Raw genomic sequence first — 20,329 nt, 5'->3', positions numbered from 1 at the left:
TCTTATCTAACTAGACAGAACCAAATATCCATTTGGACCCATGAAGCAACCTGTGCTTAAATGTGTACAAAGTGCTTTGCAGAACTGGGGGATTCCATGTAAAATTGAGTCTCTTGAGGGAATTACCAAGCAACACATCTCCCTGCCGCAGTTCAAAATGAGTTCAATGAAGCGAAAGACCTTGGGAACAGAATTTCCAACAAATATTCTAAATTACTGATTGACTTTAATTTATTGCTAAGCAGGGTCCAGCCAGTGTTCCAGACAAAGCAGAGTGCCTGTGGGGCGTTATTTTGATTTGATCACAGTGTACGTGTGCTCGGCAGAACCTGCCCTGGGCAGGCTTACAGGAGCTGCCCTGCCTCAGGACGGAGTGTCGCCCTTCCCTGGACCTTGGTGTACGTGCTCAGAGGTGCTGTGGAACCTTCCTGAGTGGGAGGAAGCACTTTAGCCATAAATGGCCGTATACTTACGTGTATATATATACACACACACACACACATATACTTGTACTTCAGAGACATTTCACAAAGGAGCCAGTCAGAGGATGGGGGCACAGCATGGACCAGTGGTGGCAGCAACATCCCCAGCCTGGAGAACCAGCATTTGCTTATAACACACCTAGCTCCCTCTCCCACAACCTCCCCTCACCCTGTCTGGCTGCTAAACCTCCTCCCACCCTCACCCAGTGTGCCCCCTTCCTGCTTCCTGCTGAACTGCTCCTCCTCCATCTTTTTGAGTAGCTACCACCCAGCCATCAAAGCCTCACTTTCTTTTCATAGGCCTCTCCTCTAACCTTGTCCTCTTCAGCCACTAATCTTTCCCTCTCAGCACTGTACATGACTGAACACAAAGGGGCACCAAGTACTGCTGGGTCCCACCAAACATGAAGACAAATCCAGTACCACCAATTACATTCAGAGCTGTGCTGCTCAGGTGTCAGAAACCAGGTGGAGAATGTTGTGAGAGCAAACGGTGGATGAGACAGTCACAGGTCTGTGAAGAACAGGGGCAACAGCGATACTGCCATTAGTTGGTTCCAGCACTGATCCAGTGGGGTTGCAGCTTACCCATGGCCATAACCCATGTGAACAGAGAGCTGTAACCATAACTGCTTTCTGTAATACAGATACATAAAACATGTGCAGGCACAAGAACACTTTGAGTGTTATTTTGGTTTACCTAAAGGTAGTGGTCCAGGCTGATCTTTGTGCTGGGCTTCTTTTTCCTGTTCGCCTTTCAGGACTGCTACAGCTTCAGCTGTTACTACTTGTACTATCCTCGCAGACACTTCTTCTGTGGCAGCAGCAAAAGTTAGAAAAAACAAAGAAAATAATGATTTAAAGTTATGAAGATTAGCTTAAATAATAAAAAAATGGAGGCTGACCTAATCCATTTTTAAAAGGTAATTCTTTACCTGAAATATAAGCAAATCATTAAAAATAAAAGAGAAGGACCAAATATTCCAAAGATCTCAGTGGAAAATGCTGAGCATTTATAAAAAACAGGACTTCAGTTTTTGCAGGAAGATGCACAAAGCTTCCTTATTAAATGATTTTTCTGATAAGGATAATGTGCAGCAAATGCAAAATTTTAAGATGCTCATTTATTAAATGCCTAGAATTTTTTTTTTTTCCAGGTACCGTTTTGCAAACAGGGGTGGAACGGCCAGCTGAGTAATGGGATTTCTTGACATTTAATACATGAAGTTAGCTGCATTCTTATATGGACTTAGGATGATGTTTCCTCCTCAGCACTATGCATTAAAGACACTTCCCAGACAAACGTCTATGTTGATGAGGGGCTTGAAAGAGAAGGGCCAAATAACATTTCTGTATGATTAAAACATACACTTTGTCCTCCTACCCCTATAGACTGCCCCACAAAGTGTTACTGAAACAGTAGGTCTGGATATCATGCAGAGGGAGGGACTGCAGAGGATAACATTTGTTTGGTGGGCTGGGCTCCGAGGCCCTGGTCTCAGGCACAGGCTTCTGGGGGCTCTGGGGGGCTCACTGTGGAGGGCAGGAACAGGGACCCATCTGGAGCCAGGGCACTTTAGGCATCTTTGGTCTAGCAAATCAAGGGTATAAGAGTTGGTCCAGCAGGGCCACGAACAAAAGAATTCAGAGAAAACTGGTTTCATTTTCTTATCTGTGTATTAGCCCCCTCTCTTACTCATTAATCAACATCTTCCTCCCTCTTGTAGCTGAACGTGGTGGAAATAACTCCCTGTGCTCTCCAGCTGTTTGTGGGTGCTGGCTGAGCTGTTCCAAACGCAGGGTGCTGGGAGCCCAGAGGAAGCAGAGCCCCGGGCATGGCACCAAGCTGCACGGCAGGGCACACACCTCAGAACAGCAGCAAGCCCAGTGCTGCTCCAGCCGTCCCGTGGAGACCAAGGTTTCTAACGGCAGATGGCAGCTCCTGCTCCTGCCAGGAGACCAGAGCCCCCATCAACCACCACCCCGAGGGCAGAAGTAAAAGCTCTCTGCTCACCATTACTGCGTCCTTCAGGCAAGGGCCAACCGGCTGGAAGGGGGAGTATATTTAAATCAATGCCCTACATGTAACTTCACATCAACAGCTCCAACACGGGATACTGTCCACTAGATTGATAATGATGATTTCTTCTCACAGCTTGTATGCTTACAGAATTCCTTTCTACTTCTAATGGAAACTTATTCCTCTTGTCTGTCCTTTAGAAAAGCTCATTTTTTTATCCCAAATAACACAGATGTAAGTGACCTAACTTCCACAGTCGTGTTTGTCTAAAACCTTTGTTAATCTCTCTTTTCCACAAACCATGTAATGAAATATAAAAATAAAAAACCACCCACTGGCAAAGAACATTGATAATTGTTGGTATTTATATCTTACCACTCACTTTGCTCCTGACCAGTCGCCAGGAAGGCAGTGACTGCAATAGTTTTATCTGCCGTTGCAAACAGCAAGAGTAGATGGAGGAATATGTCAGAACAAATACCAAGCAGTGAAAAAAATAACCTGATTTAAAACACCGTTAGCCCAAGAATACATGAGTATACACCTGCCAAGGATGAATTCAGACCAGAAATCTGAAGACGCTGCTTTCTTCCCATTAGGGGTGTGAAGCTGTAGCATTATTCCACGCAGCAGGAAACAACTGGCTTTGAGATGGAGCTCGATACGTTTGTGAAAGGGACAGCATATGATGTAGATGCCTGCCTCAGCAGGACCCTGAGCATGGCAGCTCTTGTTCTCTGTCCCTCCCTTTCAACAGCATGCCCCTAGTATGAGATGAAACTCCGCTTTGCTGCTAAGTAGATCTAGTCAAGCACCATAACTCCATCAGTCAAGCCATGCATGTGGCCAGTCCTGTGGACCGAAGAACAGTGATATTGATTTAAAGCCCATCAATCTTCCCAGCTCTCTCTTTCAAGGGCCTGCAACTCATTTTGAAGCTTTTCAAATTTCTCCTGCATGGAGGCCTGCTGAATGTTGGGGGTGCTTTTCAGCACCTCCTGGCTCCTTCCTCTTGTGAGAAACATGGCATAGAGCCCTTGTGGACCCTCCCAGCCTGTCACGTGGAGCTGCTCTTGCAGAGCAGTGGACTGGACACAAACGGTCTGTTGGGATCATGACAGGTCCTGACAATTCCCTGTGTTGTGAGGCTACTTTCCTACTTGGTATAACCCTGTTCACGTTCTGCTCTTTCAGAACAGGGAAGAGTGTTGCTGTGAAAGCTTTGGTGAGGATGGAGAATGGCACAGAGTTTCATAGGGTACCAAGGCTCCAGAGGTCCCCACGCCAACTGCCAACACAACTTTACAGCTGGAGGATGTGACATGTGACCCTCTGCCAAAATTTCCATGAGTCTACTCATCCTAATACTACTGACAGAAGTAATGTCATCAAGTCTGTACTGTTAGCTCAGATGAACAAATCGAGTGCTGCTCAGGAGAATCGACTTTTTAAGCTTATTTTCGTAGGAAAATTTAAAGAAACTGTTCAAATTAATTTTTCAGATATAGAATATGCAAATGCACACCAGAGTTAGTACCATGGAGCGTATTTGAAGGAAACCCACCGAGTCACCTGCTCTCCATCAGCCAAGCTACTGTAAGCCACCTCCCAGAAAGGCAGGACAACTCCCCATTAAACTGGTCTCCTCTATTACAGAATTTATTCTTCTTCACACCCAGCCTGGTACTGGGGTGCAAATGGGCTCTCCAAAGCTGGAAGACAGTTCCCACCCTCTCAGCTCTCTTACTGACCTAATTTGCTTGGGACACAGGTTATGTTTCACAGGGAGATATGGCTGGGGGTGAAAGGTTGCTTCTTGAAAAATGGAAATTTCAATTTCAGGCTATGTAAAATAAGAAAACAAAATACAAATTGCCTCTGGGTTTGGGGTTGTTTGTTTGTCTGGGCTTTTTTAATCAAGAAAGGCTCACTTCTGAACACTCTGTTGATGGATATTTTGGGTGACACAGGAGGCACAGGCAGTTCGCCAGAAGAGCAGTGCTTTTGCTGTACATGACTGCTGCAAAAGGACAGACATTTTTGCACTAATGGACACTATAAATAGCAGATCCAATGGGTAAGTCAAATCCTCACAGGGCAGCTATTGAGACTCTTCATAGTTTCCTTATGGTTCAGTTAAAGTTCAAGGAAGCCTAATGATAAAGAAAAAAAAAAAAAAAGTTAGCTTGGATGCCAGGCAAATTCTTCACAGCCTAAAAGCTCTGGATTCATTAGAGATAAGATTTGCTTGCAGAGATTTATTTTCCTTCTCTTAAAGTAGGTAGACATTCTCCGACTCTATTTTGTGCCACAGAAATGGCACTGACAAATGACAAGCAACACCAAATATGTGTTTCTGAAAGTCAACAAGGACCTTGGCTTCACATGAGACTCCAGCACAACAAAGAAAGGTAACATGGCTTTCCTTTGCATTTTGCAGAGAGGAAAATGTTGCTCCTTTCTACCAAGGCATCAGGTGCTCATGATACAGGACACAGACTGAGTCTCCCAGTGTGATTTCAGGGAATGTGGTACCTAAAAGTACGGGTGGTCCTCGAACATGACATCCGTAAGGGAGAGGAGACATTGTGAAAGATCTTCAGCATAAGCCTTCAAAGCCCCCAGACAACAAGCAGGAGCAGGCTGAGCTGAGGCCAGGGGCTAACACACAGGGACAGTGATTCTGCAGCCCCCATAGAGGTTGTCACTTCAGACCAAGCTCTGACAGGGCTGTCAGTCAAGTCTGCCCAGTTGCTACTGGTAAAAGAGCTGCTCTGTGGCAGGAACAGAGGACTGCCCTGCTGAGAGGACAGGCATCTGTCCTGGGCACTACACTAACGCGAACCAAAATTAAAACTCAAACCAGTGAGAACTCTCTGTCCAATCCTTCTAGAAACCCCAGCGCCCAGCATACCACATCAGGACATCTGGAATCTCCCTGCCCCACAGATAACTAGGGACACAAATTCTTTCAGAGCACTGGGATTTGGAGGAGATGCAGAACCATCTGCTGATGGCACCCTTTCCACTTTGCTGGGTTTAGCAGGTACTAGTGCTTCCAAAAGCTGCAGATGCTCTCATAAGCACACCCAAGGGCACAACAGCTGCCCAATCCCCACCCCAGCTTGCACTGGCACCGATGTTTACACTGCAGGCTCCAACCAGACACTCCCTTCCAGACTCCTGAGAGCCCCCTCCACTGACAGAGACTCAGCCAGGGGCCGTTAACGCAAGTTTACATTCCAAACACAGCTACAGCACAGCCAAAGACTTGGGACCAGACCCTGTAAAAGGTCAAGATCTTGTGTCAAACCGTTCCTTCATTTCTTATTGATGCCACTGCAGTTGTCAATGGACTGCAGATGTCTCCACTGGCACCTGAATCCATTACCTACAGTACTTTCATTTCCCAGGAAACCCTTCCAATCCATTAAGTTTTTTAACAGACAGGTTTACCCGCCCCAGAGACAGATGTACAGATGGTGGCAAGAGTCTTTAAAAAAGGTGTCTGAGCTTTCACCAAATATTTCCAGGAAACTGTTAGAAACAATTGGCAACTAAAAAGGCAAGAGCAAAAATTAGATCTGTGACACAACTCCGCAGTGATGTGTGGTGTCTGCTCACTTTGTGCCCCTTTTAATGATTTTCCTTCAGCCTCAGGCACCTTTTCTCTTTCTCTTCCAACCTACCATAACCTCAGGCTCAATCCGTTGGGGTGCCAAGTTTGCTACAAACACCACTTCCGAGGTGAAACTGCTCAGGCTCAGACATTTGCCTCTGACAGCCTTCATCCAGCAGTACCTCTCATCTTCTTCTCTCTCCCTCCTTCCCCTCCATGCAATGCTGCATTATTATTCTGGGAGCTGCCTTTGACAGGAGAAACCTCCTCTGGGCAGGACTCGCAGCTCCCCCCTGCCCGCAGGGACGCATCTCTGCCGGCAGAGGAACCAGGGCTGGAACAGCTCACCCCGGGGAGTGGCCTCCTCCTCACCTCACCGAACAGTGTCACTGACTTCTCAGGCCAGAGCTGCCCTGCTCAGACCAGAGTGTGTTTCCCCAGATCTTCTGCTTCCCTGGCTGCAGTCACCTGTGTTTCATGAGCTGTCGCACAGGCGGGTCACTCAGCCCACCTATCTCCTGCTTCTGGCCACCCGAGCGCCCATTTCACAGCAACAGCACTTCTTAAAACAAAAAAACCCAGACATTTTATGTCTCCAAAATTTCATGGGGACACTCTTCCCAGACTGGAGGAGCAGCACCCCTGGCTCTTTCCAGCAACAGCTCTGTCTGATACCACTGCGGTGGCAGTGGATCTGGGGTTTGCTGCAGCCATGGAAGATGCAATCTGGTCTCTGCAAAGCAGAACTTGTTTAAGGCATAAACAAAGTTTAATGTGCTGGAACCAACCACACGGCACAACAAATGCTCCAGGAGATAACTGAAGGAAAGGGATGACAGGAAGGAAGGACGGAGAGGAAGAGACTGAAAATTGTGTCAGAGCTTAAACATGGATTCACATCGTCACCCTGCAGACACCTACCAAGAAAATTAACAGTGAGCTCCGTTAATGCAAAGGGTAATGAACGCTCCTGGGGCACTGGGGCTGAACTGGGGATAAAGAAAGGTGCAAATAGATGAAAAGGATAAAGTACTATGTTTTGTTAATTTTGCTACATTTTAGGGAAGGAAAGCAGACTGAGTCCAGCAAAAGGATTAGCAACATGTGTGCTTGCAGAATGGGGAAAACAAAGCAATTTCAGTCAAAATGTGCTTGTCAAAATCCCCAGTGGGGTGCAGAGCAGTTTCCAAGGTAACCAGCACTAATTGTTGGCACAGTGGAATCCAGTCAACAACAAAAGCACAGGGCAACCTGCGCTGCCTAGTGAGGCAAAATACCTCAAATATATTCCTGCAGAAAGGAAAGACACAGAGTGGCTATTTACTATCTTTGACGAGTTGAAAAGCAAGCAGGGCGGATGGATTTTTCCCCTCAGGGTACTGCAATTCCGAGTGCAGTGGGACCACAAACCAAATAGCTATTCGATTTGTTTAGTGGCATTAGGCAGTCCCCTAAGGATAGGTCCTGAATTCACACTCAGCTCTCCTGGAAGCTGGTGGACAACTCTTGTTGCAGTCAAGGCAGCTGGAACGCTGGGGGAATAAGACCTGGGCTTCACCCAGTGACATTTCTGATGGAAAAAAACACAAACAAATCTTGGACTTTAACACTGGGATTGTGAACTTTAAGTACTGCCTTTTGCACTCGGATTAAAAGAGAAATGCAGAGCAGCAATCAAGGCACTGTGAATAAGTTACGTAAAATCCAAATAATGCCAATGGATTAGCGCCCGTGATTGAAGAAAAACTCAGTGGCATAGCTTTACAGAATTCAAATGTTTGCTCTCAGATGGCTTTGGTGAGTGTAAATATTTTGCTCTAAGTAGGTCCTTGATCTGGATGTTGGCAATATCAACAGTAACTGGCAGGAGGTATGAAGGCAAATAATGGGAGCATCAGCTTTTAAATTAAATGAAACCACAACACAACTGACAAGTATCATTTCCCTAATAAACTCGTCGACTTTAAGCCTCTGTAGCATCAATGAGGAGAGTGACAGATTAATTTAATCACCAGGATTTACCAGCTAACCAACTGAACAGGTCAGGAAAGGACAGTGTCTGGGGAAAGAAAGAGTTTTGATTGTTTAATACACTGAAGCCCAAAGGTGTGAACATTCAGATTATCTTTGGGGAAAGATGCATTGCAGTGACTATGAGAAGAGCATGCACAGGGAAGCTACAGCTGGAGACCCACCGCAGCAGCTCCACACCCAGATGAGCCCCACAGCAAATGGGTTACACCTCCGTATTTTGGGGCACTTCAGATATTCAACATCCCCTCCTACCTTCTCCTTAAGATTGAAAATCTGAACTGCCGTTATCCGGTCCCTTAACACATCCGCTCTCTATGAGAGTACCCCTGGTTCAGACTGGTGTTCTGGCTGCAGGTGAGCTGTGTGGGGCCGCTCGTGCTCCAGTACAGACAAACAGGGAGGCTGGAGGGGGGTGTCCGTGCACCCCTGCCTGCTCCACGGAGTTTGGGGAAGCAGCAGCCAAACTAAAGGGCTCGAGCTGCCTGTGCTTGGACCAATTCTACACTCCCTGCCTTGAAATATGAAAAACTGTTAAAAAGGAGTCATACAAATGTCAGTACAATAAAACAATGCTTTTAGAGTAAGTCCTCATTACTGCAAATCCTTGTGCATCCCCTGAGTCGCAGCTTCTGAAGTCTACTGCCTGGAACAAAATATTTACTACTGTCAGGGCTTCCCAGACAGGTCAGAGGAGGGGAAAGCTAACTGGCTCTGCTTTGCCCCATGCATGGGCAACACAATTTACAGCTAACATGCAACACTGAAGCAGACAAAAGCAGACCCTCAGCCAGGGCAATACAGTGATGTCCTGCTGCCTCTCCCAGGATGTGGCATCAGCTGCCAACACCACTCACACATATGAAGCAGCTCTGTCTGTCTTCCACTAAAACATGAGCTCCTTACAACTCATGCAGAAAAACATGCTTTGGCTTCAAAACAAAGAATTGGGTATTTAATCCTTTGAGTGTGAGTAAATACACCTAACAGGTAACTCACTTTTAAATCAATATTTGTTTTGAACTTTAGTACAAGTTAAGATTTTAAACAAACAAACTTCTAAGAACCCTCATAGAAGTCAATGGAGCTTCAGCCACCTACAACAGGAGGTGACATGCCCCTTAAAGTTCATTTTTAGTTCCTTTTGAGCTGATTTTAAACACCTTTTATAGTATTTCTTGTGATCTTTTAAAAGAAGAATTTGAAGTATGCTATACAAACTCTGCTGAATTTAAGTTTAACATTAACATTAACCTGTGCACGGGTTGCAGGGGATTTCTAGTCATGCCTGGTCAGAAGGACTGAAGATCACTCTGTCAACCCAACAGAATTTTGGAGTGCTCCTGCAGGCAGGTGGGGCAGAACAGGTCAGCATGCACACAGAACACAGAAAAATTAACTAAGTCCTGCAGAGGTCATGCTGTGGATGGATCTTCAGAGCAGTTCCCAGCCTGCTCAGCAGCTCTGCCATCTCTCCCCCAGTCTCAAGGCACTGCCCCAGTCCAAGGGAGACTCATCTCTGCTAGGCCACTGACCAGGATTCATCTCTGATCACGTCTACTGCCTGCCCACCCTTGGAGACCACTGGCCCACGCTTCAGAGTGAAGAAAATTATAAGGAAAGAGAAATGTGCATCTAATCTTATAGGAGGGAGATGTGAGAAATGCACATGAAAGCCCTCAGTGAACTACCTCTTCCCCTTTTTCTGACAGACTTGTCTTCTCTGGGCACTTAGAAGTCTGCAAGCTTCTGTGGCCACAATGCTGGGGACATCCGGGTGCTGTGAGGAGAGCTGAGACCAGAGCCGGGGTCGCTGCAGCCACCAGGAGCGATCTGCATCCAGAGGAAGAGCTCTCAAATGTGCTGCAAATGAAGGGTGGCTGGGGAAATACAAGGTCACAGAGGAGCTCCACTGGATGGCTGGGGTAAAGCTGGGAGTGCACAGAGAAAACAAGTAAAAAAAACTAGAGGCAATATAAGTGAGAGGAAAAGAAGGAAGAGCTGACAGAGCACTTGTTTAGAGGGACAATATATTCTTAAATAGAAAGGTTGACAGTGGAAGGATAGAGAAAACAACCCGTGGACAGGTACAGCTGAGGATCCGTTCCCTTTACAGCTCACCAAGAACCTGCGCAGGCCGTGGCACAGCCCCGGCTCTGGGGTAAAAAGCAAGTCCCAGCAGAAGCCTTCTCCTTCCATCACACGTGGTGTGGGCTGCGAATGAGAAAAGCTCTGGCACCTCGGCAAGGCCGCCCCAGCCACGCAGCGCCGGCAGCTGCTGCTTCTGCCCTTCTTTATTCAGCTCTCTGTCTCGCCAGACGCACGGACCCAGGACCAGACTGTAAATCAGTTTTATCATAACTGCTGTAGGCTCTATGGGTTGCTGGGAGCTGTACCAAACTGATCATATAGCACTATGAATTCATCTCATGGAAAGAAATATGAACAAAAAAGTGAAATACCTGGGGTTTATTTTCCCCTCCTGAAATACAGAGTGCCTCCAAGTGAAACTGATTCCCATGAAGTATTCAATTGACCCAGCCCTGAGTGAAAATGACTCTCTGGGAAGCAGCTAACAGAGTTTCCTGCCTTGGAGATAATGATATCTCACAGTTATTTTCCATATACTGCATGCAGCTGAAGTATTAAAGTTTTGACCAGGCATTTTCCACACGCAGGGGAAGGGCTCACTCACATGACCTGAAGTACACGGTTGGGGTGCCTGAAGTTTCCTGCACCTTCTGCACGTCATGAGGATGCCTCAGTGCTAACAACCCCCCCCCAAAATAGACATCACTTCAGAATGGGCTTTCTCAGCAGCACTGACTCTGCTCTGCAGTCAGTCTGCGAAACAGCAGAGGAAAATGTAAATATCTTGCTCATTGCTCCCAAGGAACAAAAGAGGGGCAAAACCAGCACACAGCCCTCTCACTTTGAGTCTTGCCTTTGGATTTCCACATCAGCCTTTTCACCGCTGGTACAGACAGGCACTGGATCATCAGTGCTCATCTGCCAGCTAATGCCAGCAGCTTTCTGCTGCCCTCCATCCCTGCAGCTGGCAAAGGCAAGCAAAACCTCTATTAGTGATCATCCAAAGGATTTAAAAGTCAGCAGTTAATCTACCAGTAGCGACTGCACAAAATGGAAAAACCCAACCCAAAACACCAGAACACACTAAGTTTTGCTGCCATAGAACTGTTTGGGTTGGAAGAGACTTTTAAGATCAAGTCCAACCATTAACCCAGCACTGCCAGGTCACCGCTAAACCACTAAAGTGTCCTTGCTAACGATATAAATACAGGATGAGAAGAGTTGATTTCTTTTTCAATATTGTAACCTCACAGACTAAACCAGCAGAGAAGACAAAGGCAGGGGGGTTGCCCCTTGCTTGCTTTGAATCTTTCCTTTGAGTTCCTCACTCAAATTAAAACCCAGATTGCCTTTGCTTTCCAATTTTAATACAGGGTAGCTCACCAGGGTTAGCTTAACCAAGAAATCTGCATGTATATATATATATCTCACACGTGTCTTTTTCAATGTAAATATGCCCCAAAGTAATATTTCCTTTTCATTTCAATGAAGTCGTGCCTCTGTAAGAGTGAGGTCCCCATTGCTAAGTGCTCCCCAGTCTCCCTCCCCATCTACCTCGTCTCCCATAACCTTGAGATGCAAATGCTAGAGGAAAAGGGAAAAAAATTAAATCCTCCTTTCCTTTGTCAGACACCCTGGCTGTGGCTCAGAGCTGCTACAGAGAGGCTGTGCACTCCTGAATGCTAAATAAGCTCCTAGGCTACATACTTTCTCTCAGTGGAGCTTAAACAGAGATCTCACTGGGTGCAGGGACACGTTGACATGGCAACATGGAAAAAAGCAACCAGCAAAGCCTGGCGCTCCTCGCAGGCACAGCAGAACAGTTGTGCCACTCGTTCCTGTGAGGGATCCGATGGTGCCCACCTCCTCTCCACCAGGTCAAACCCGTGCCCAGCACCATGAGGAAGGGCAGATGTCCACCCCCACGCTGGGGGGACTGGGCTCCCCCAGACACACCTGGGGGTGGGGGGAGCTGTGCCTTGTGCTGGGCTAGCCCAGGTCAGCCAGGGCTGGAAAGCGCACCGTGAGCCTCCCCAGTGGGGAAAGGGGAGGAGCAGATTTGGGAAGCCTGGGGCTGGGTGGGTTAATGACCCTGGCTCCAGGCTCTCCTGCTCCACAGCCTGTGAGGCTCTGAGAGCTGATAAGGGCCTGTGCGCAGGGTGAGGGGCCAGGAAATGCCCACCAGGAAGTCCCAGGCTGTCATCTAAGAACCTGCTGTTTCCTTTGCAAGGTGACTTTGGAGAAGAAGTTGCCATTTCAGCTCTGCCTGAACAATACCAGCTGTGTGTCTGCAAAACAAAGCTCTGTTGTTTGGTAATGAACCTTCCTCCAAATCTTCCTGCCCTCAGATCAAAACTGCAATGGAAAATTATATGCTGGCACAGTCCCCAGTGATACCACCTTCCAGCTGCAGTCACAAAGACCACTGCCCACTGTCAAATATTGCCCAGTGCTCCTGAATGTCCTTCACGCTGCCACCGCAGGGATGGAGACCATGCTGGCTTCCCTTCAGACATGACAGGGAAGAGCCACTGAATCACTCCACCTTCACCTCTCTGCAAGGGACAGAGAGCTGAGCCAAGCCCAAAGGGCAGGAGCCCACAGAGAAGCCACATGCAGCCCTGCACAGAGCCGTGCCCCCTGCCTGTGGCGCTGCTGCAGCCCTCCCGGGTGACCTGGGCTAGCTCTCTCCACATCTGCCTGCCTTTCCTCCTGGCTTTTCCAAGTCTTGTCTGCTTTATGTAATTCAGAAATGCACAAGCTGTTTCCTACCACATGCTGAAAAGGGCTCCAGCACAACAGACCATGATTTGGAACACGGCACCTGGACACAACTGCCACACCAGTCACTCAACTGACCAGTCCAGCACTGGAATGTCGAGATCCAACCCACAGAAACAGCAAAATCTGTCTACAGCCCCCACCAGAGCAGGCAGCCCAACATAGGTGGTGGAGAGGAAGGGCAGAGGTGAACAAAGGGCAAGATTTTGTCCACAAAAGGGGAGACAAAAGCAAAAATTTAACTCCCAGGATGCGTTCTGCATTTGATGGGGTATTCATCTTTCAGCAGCAATAGCCATCCTGGCTACAGCAGCCCCCCAAGAACGCCTGCAGCCGTTTTCAAAAGACAGCTTCTCTGAAGAGCGCTGGTGGCACCATCTGAACTGCTGGTGTGGTTGGAACAGCACGTTATGGAAGATGCTGGCTCCACACCCCGGCCTCGTTGCTCCTTGTTGGTCTCCGAGGTTGTCATCCATTGGGTTTCTGGGAACGCTGACGGCCAGGAGTGAGCGCTGGTTGCCAGGCCAATGGGCCGGCAGGCGTTCCACCCCTCCTCCTTCAGGAAGCAGAGCTGCTCATGCAGTTCATTCTTAGGGTGCTCACGCCATGGCGCTAGAACCCCAAAGTGACCCGAAACACCACGAGGGAGCCCGAAGGGACCGCCTGGCTGAGAAGGAACTCTACAGCAAGCTTAACAGAGAATTGCAAAAAAAATCATCTTCTACAAGAGCCCCAAACAGGCTTTGCTGCCTCTGCCTGTGCTGCCTTCAGCAACATAATCTGAATGTGTCTAAAATATTCCAGTAATGCGTCCCAGAAAATGACACTTGTACTACTCTTAGCATGGAAAAGAAAAGTTTCAGAAGTCTTCTGCGTTTGCCTATATCTAAATTGGCAAAGATGATGGTGCACAGTAATTAGTGTCATATTTCCTAGGCAAAGGGAGGGAGATCAAAATGCCTAATTAACAGCTTCTTTCCCATGGGAGCCATCAATGACAAGGTAAGATGCATTCTTCCAGCTTTGTAAAATAAACAACTGAATTGGGACAAACACAGCAACCACCTTCACCTCTCAATGTCATTGATTTTGCATCCTTCTGTGCATTTTGGCTGTGTTGCTGGAGACACGCAGCTTGCTGAAAGCGCACATCTGGGAACACGGCTCGGAGGCTCCTCTGGGAAACAGCCATTCAAGAGGTTTGGGGAGGGCTCTGGTAGCTCCAGGAGGACTTGGGCAGCAGCAGGATGGCCAGCACCAGCAGCCAGCGAAAAGGAAAGCTCTGACAAAGCAGTCCTGTTGGACAGAGAGACTAAAAAGGTCTCTGTACAAAGAAGGCTTGTTTGCATGCCTACTGGCAGTGCCATCTTAGTATTATCACATGTATGGCAACAGAGGGAGAAAAAGACACACAGAGGAAAAGAAGATACTGAGAGAGTTGGGGCTGTTCAGTCTGCAGAAGAAAAGGTTCTGAGGTGACCTTATTGTGGCCTTCCAGTATCTTAGGGGGGCCTACAAGAAAGCTGGGGAGGGACTTTTTAGGATCTCAAGTAACAACAGAACTAGAGGGAATGGAGGAAGTGGGCAGATTCAGGCTGGCTGTGCGGGAGAAGTTCTTCACCATGAGAGTGGTGAGACCCTGGAATGGGTTGCCCAGGGAGGTGGTTGAGGCCCCATCCCGGGGGGTCTTTAAGGCCAGGCTGGAGGAGGCTCTGGGCAGCCTGATCTAGTGGGAGGGGTCCCTGCTCATGGCAGAGGGGTTGGAACTGGGTAATCCTAGTGGTCCCTTCCAACCCTGACAGATTCTGATCTGTTTTGGCAGAGGACTTTAGAGCCCTGGTGACTCGGTGGCTTGACTTGATGATCTCGGAGGTCCCTTCCAACCTAAATGATTCTATGATTCTAAGATTAAATAAAAGGTCACTAGAGAGGGAAAAACCCTAAGAGTGGGTGATGACTCAGTGCAGTTTCAGCCTGGAGAGGCTGTGGTGTCTACTGACCCCCTGCACAGAGCTGCACCCTGCCCCTGCACACCCTGCCCCTGCACACCCTGCCACCGCAGCTCCTCTTGGCCCGAGCGCCCCAAGCCAGCAGAACCAAGTGTCACGGTGATGTCACAGTGCTGCTGAGGGCCATGAACAAGATCCTCTTCACCTGAAGACTGGCTGCTATAAGGCAAGGCTATAGAAGACAATGGCACACAGACTGTCTCCTTGACACGCTGCCCAGTGGCTGAAACAGGCACAGTCCCTGTACTCAATCCATTTTTTTTGCATAGCCAACCTAAAGGGACTCCTCACCGCAGCAGGAGTATTTACTGGCTCTGCCAGAGCAGTCTTCCAGGCTGACATTCCCTGAAGCTTATTTAAATACCCTTATTTAAAGAGTAGCTGGTCACAGGAATAGATTTGTTGCCATTTCCCATTTAGTCTGAACAGACTCTAAAACAAATGGCTGAAATAGGACAAATTACATTAAAGTCTGTGACAAGATTTGCCCCTTCCTACTTTTCTCCCTTGTTGTTTCCTGCAGACTGTGCTGTTCCTGCCTCTCTGGGCCATTCCTGGCTATCATGCAAAAGCTGTTCTGGCTCAGGATGAATGGATAAAAATGAGCCTTTTTCTACCAGTCCTTACTTTATTTACAATTTTTCCTTCTTTCCCTGCCACTGCCCAGAACAGCTTTCATCTCCCCAGCTCTCTGCCCCTCACCTCTTGCAGCTCTCCTGCTGCTCCCCCAATGTTCCTCATTCCTCCTTCAGCTCCATTCTGCCCCTTCTTCATTCCCCTTCAAAGGTCTAGGGCTCCCCTCATTTTCTGCTCCACTTATAGGCTAACAGATACCAGTCTCTAGGTCCCCTCAGCCACCAAAAATCCTGGCCTGTCTCACTTACCTGTCACTCTCACCCACCTTTCCTGTGACTCAAGGGCTCTGACAAGCAAGGCAGGAGAGCTCAACCTGTGGTCAGTCCTCTGTGCTATGTCAGGACGCCTGGCATTCTCTTTGCATCCCACATAGTTTGGGTACCCTGCCAATTAATGAAGGGCTCTGTCTGTTACTCTGGCAGGATGCGTTACTGTCCTTAACATTGAGTGACACCAGGACAGAGCCATTGGCCTGAGGCTCTGGTAATGGGATTTCAGGAAATGCTTTCCTTTCATCCGTCAAAAAAAACCCAACATCAAATAACCACGTGGGTAATCCAACCCCTCTCTGACTATGAACCTGAATTTGGCATGTAATGAAGAAAGCACTCAATCAGCTGAGTCACTGCACAGAAAGACCTATTGTAAAAGATGCTTCACGATGCAGCTAACTACTTTTATCCTTAATTATACGAATTTGACAGGTTAGTCACTATATTACTGAAAAGAAAAATAAATTTATTTTACATGTAAAAACCTAAACCTTTGCAGCTTGCAAGTCAAATATGATGGATTGTGTTGAATTTCTGGTTCCCAGAGAATGCTGCAGCATATCTGTACTGCTCCTCAGTGCTTCCTCCCACTCAGCTGACCACGACTTTGGAGCAAGCGAAGAAACGCTACCACTCTTGTACTTCATTATGAGTCAAACACATCCCGAGCTCCACCATGGGGTTCAAGCCAAAGCTTTCCACATTAGCCCACTTCAGAGTGAGTTTCTGAAGGTTACTCTGCCACGCCTCTTTTGCAGCACACATCTCATGTGATGTGAAAGTCTTTGGCTTGACAAGAGCTACACAGATCTCATCCTTTCCTCTTGGTACTTCCAAAATCCTCACCAAGGACCCTGTTTGTGTGTGTGCAGGTGAGAAAGGACTTGGGCAGGCATGAATCAGGGACAGCACATTGCAACTCCGTGGATCTTGGGCTGTACCCCTCCCCCCCCCAAGGCAAGGTGTCATCAGGAGCTCCTGGGGAGCAGCATGGGGTATGTGGCTGGCAGAGGCACGGAGCTGAGGACGGAGTGGGGCTGAGCTGGTCTGCCAGGGGCAGCCCAAGTCTTTATACATTTGCATCTAAACGGGAATAGCTGCTTTACCACCCTCATGTCACATCCATGGCAGTCCTCCTATGCTCCATGCCAAACCCCTGGCCCGTTGTCTCACAGATATTTGCCCGTGACTGGAGTGGAGGCTGGATCAGAGCCCCAGGCTGCCCTGCCCACGGCACTGGGCACTGTCCCACGTCCCCATCGGTCCATTGAAAGGAGGGCATTGATGTGTCTCCATAATGCAGCCATTACCAGCGTGACACCGAGACAGATCAATCAAAGGCAACACAACAGCCAGATTCAGAGGATTCCAAAATTGAGGTCAGACTCAATAACTCTTAGATAGATGCCAAGAGAGAGACACACACATATATACAGGAAGGCAAAATTTAACTGTGCAAACCTAAGAATGTCACTTGCAGTGATGGATTGGATGCATTTTGGCAAGAACTGTTATTTCCGCCCCCATTACCAGCCCTCGCCCCAGCATCAGCGTTGGCATAAGGTGCCTTTGTCCTGGTGGCCTGACTCTAACCTCCCCCCCTTAACACACAGCCCTCTGATTTTGCAGCAGGAGCCCTGCAAATGGCTGTGCTGTGGCTTTGCTGTGCCCCAAAGAGACTAGTGCATTGCTGCAGAATACCTTTCCCTAGGAGAGCCCTGTTCCATGACTAAACCCCAGCTCCTGGGTCAGTCAGGTGCTGGGGAGCTTCCTTAGGAGAAACACCTCAAAATGTAACTGAGCTCTCTGCAGCAGGGAGGGGGTGAGGGCAGCTGCCTGGGAAATGCCCTGTTCATATGAGTGGTCCGCTGTGGGCGAGCTGCTGCAGTTGCTGGGGACTTAGAGACTTTGAAATGAAGGCTGAGAAGCCAGAGGTTTTCCTAGGTTATGGTGCTGGACTTAACACCAGGGAAAATAAAATCCCTGTAAATCCACTCAAAACCACAGTTTGGCTTCATTATCTCAGTTGACCTTGGCTTGATGTGCATTTGCTCCTCAGCTATTTGGAGTCAGTAAGCTACTACAAATGATTAAATGATTCACATTATTGGTAATGATAGGTGTCAGAGCAACATTTAAAAACCCCACTTGATATAACACTCCACTGCAGTTAAACTTAGCAAACATAGCAAAGATCACTGAATTTGGTGGTGAATGTCAATCCTGATTTGAAGATCAAACTCTGAATCAAACACCAAAAACCCACCTCTAGAGTTCCTGCTTCACAACACACTGAGCACATTCAGCTAGTAAATACTAGTGTGAAATGGCAACACATAGCCCAGTGACTTACTGTCACTACAGTAAATTGACAACATGTTTCTCCTTCAGAAACAGAAAAAAAGGTTAAAAATATATCTTGGATATCCTAAGACAGTTTACATTGCATTCATTAAATATATGCTTGCCAGAGTGTGAGTGTGCAGTGTCCAAGTTTTCAGAAAGAGAGGAAATCACCCATGAAGACAAGCAGTTTTAGGGACTTTCTGGTGTTCAAGGACAAAGATGCCATGAGACAAGCTATATTAAGACTTTCAAACAAAAAATGTATGTATTGACACTAAGTCCCCACACTAGAGATTTTGCAATCTAAGCAGTGACAAAAAAGCAGGGGAGGAGGAAATGAGGCCACAAAATGGCAATCAAAGTGAACTTCACCCAGATCAAGAGTAATCTTGTTCCCTTGGCAAGTGCAACTGCTTGCCCTAGACAACACTGCTTCATTTTTTCTTGTTCTGCTGTTAACCCCTTGTCTCATAAAGCAACTTGAAAATACACTACTACAGTGCCCACTGACGGGCGGCGGTGGGCTCCTGCCCCTTTTCATCCATTACCTGAAAACACCTCAACTAAATGTTCGGGTCTCTCTCAGGCACTGACCACCACTCAGAACCTGAGCTTGAGAGAGCCTGAGAAGAGCATTTCTCTCCTCGCTTTCTAAGGAAAGGAAACTCCTTTTTGTCCTGTAAAGTTATTCCCAGTTCTCCATATGCATGCGTGGGACTCATCCAAGATGTGAAAAATTCATGGCAAAGATGTGAACGCACCGAGTCTCCCTACATGGCCCCCTAAGAACAGCAGCACCTTGCTGCTGCGATTCCTGCCGGCCTGCTCCTGCTCCTGTGCTGGCTCGGTGCAGCACAGAGCTGGGTTACAGCAAAGAGCCAAGGCTTTGTTATTGTCCCCTCAAACAATCATCAACAGTGTGCTCACCTCAATGCTAACACAAGATTTCTTTTACCTTTGGCTTTCAAATTTTGGTTATCCACAAGAAGAGACTCTTAAAATCTAAATTCACTTGCTTGTAGCAGAGAGATCCATTTCCGGCAGAATTTGCTTATGAAATGACTGTAAGATCCAAGAGCTTTAAAATTCTCCAGCTGCTGAGAAATTAAGGATAGGATCTCCAAATGCTGTCAACAGCCAGCAGACTTTGCTAGAAAGATCTCTTTAGCATGCATGGATGGATGCATCAAGGGCAGTCAGATTTCTACAAAAGAAATTCCTCTCATCTGGGGTTTAAAGTGGGAACTATGCACAGAGAAAATTAGCATTTACTTCTAAAACAGGAAACTCGCTTTGCATATTTCATTTTGACACAGTCACACATTTTTTTTTCCCCAAATAACAAGCTGAATCCTAAAATCCTAACATAGTTTACAAACAGATGAAGTCCCAGTGAGTATCCAGTGACATATGCCTGGGCCAGGGTGAATAAAAGCTAACACTGAATTGTGGTGCTCCTGATCAGATTGTGCAACACATTATTCTGCAAGGAGTTGGTGGTTTCAAGAAGGTGGTGTTACTTGTAACAGGGGAATCCACCCCTCACACACACACACCCATGCAAGAGCAGCATGAGCTATCCATGCACAACAGCTGAGCAGTTTCCTACTCCCTCCCAGGCCACAGGAGCTGAGGAGCTGCTCTACACCAGCCTGCTCTCTTGTCCCCAGGAAGATGCCCCAGCCCCACCTAACAAATCATGTCTTTCCTGAAGTCTTCTGAGAGCACTGCCCGGGATCCTGGGAAAGGATTTGAGCTGTGTAAATCCAGATGAACACGCAACCCTTGCTGTGAAGAGCTAGTGCCCTCCCAAGGCGCATGCTCCCTCACGTCAGCTGCCCCGTGCCCCAGGGCACGCGTGGCTCCAGCCAACGGAACGTTCTCTCTCCCTGGAGAAGGCTCATTCAGCAGCCCGCGTGTCAGGGCGGGGCGTCGCCTCCCTTTACCTGCGGTCTCCCTGTCTCCCGCCGACAGCTCCCCGTTGATCCCGTTCTCTTTGGTGCGCGCGTAGGGCCCCGGCTGCTCGTGGCCGCCCGGCCCCG

The 20,329-nt window shown here is 47.8% G+C and overlaps 1 protein-coding gene across 1 annotated transcript in view; it reads right to left on the bottom strand.

Moving 5' to 3' along the window:
* Positions 1-20,321, bottom strand: part of MAP2 (microtubule-associated protein 2) — a gene marked incomplete at its 5' end in the record, with an annotated part of 66,470 nt that extends 46,149 nt beyond the window's left edge. The window contains 2 exons of the mRNA XM_008937810.1: positions 1,183-1,296; positions 20,234-20,321. Coding sequence (XP_008936058.1) covers positions 1,183-1,296; positions 20,234-20,321 — 202 coding nt within the window. The remainder of the gene's footprint in view (positions 1-1,182; positions 1,297-20,233) is intronic.
* Positions 20,322-20,329: the final 8 nt, after the last annotated feature.

The sequence above is a fragment of the Merops nubicus genome, unplaced genomic scaffold (assembly GCF_000691845.1).
Source record: "Merops nubicus isolate BGI_N331 unplaced genomic scaffold, ASM69184v1 scaffold7653, whole genome shotgun sequence".
Classification (NCBI taxonomy): domain Eukaryota; kingdom Metazoa; phylum Chordata; class Aves; order Coraciiformes; family Meropidae; genus Merops; species Merops nubicus.
The sequence above is the reverse complement of the archived record's forward strand: the minus strand, read 5'-3'. Positions and strand labels throughout refer to the sequence as shown.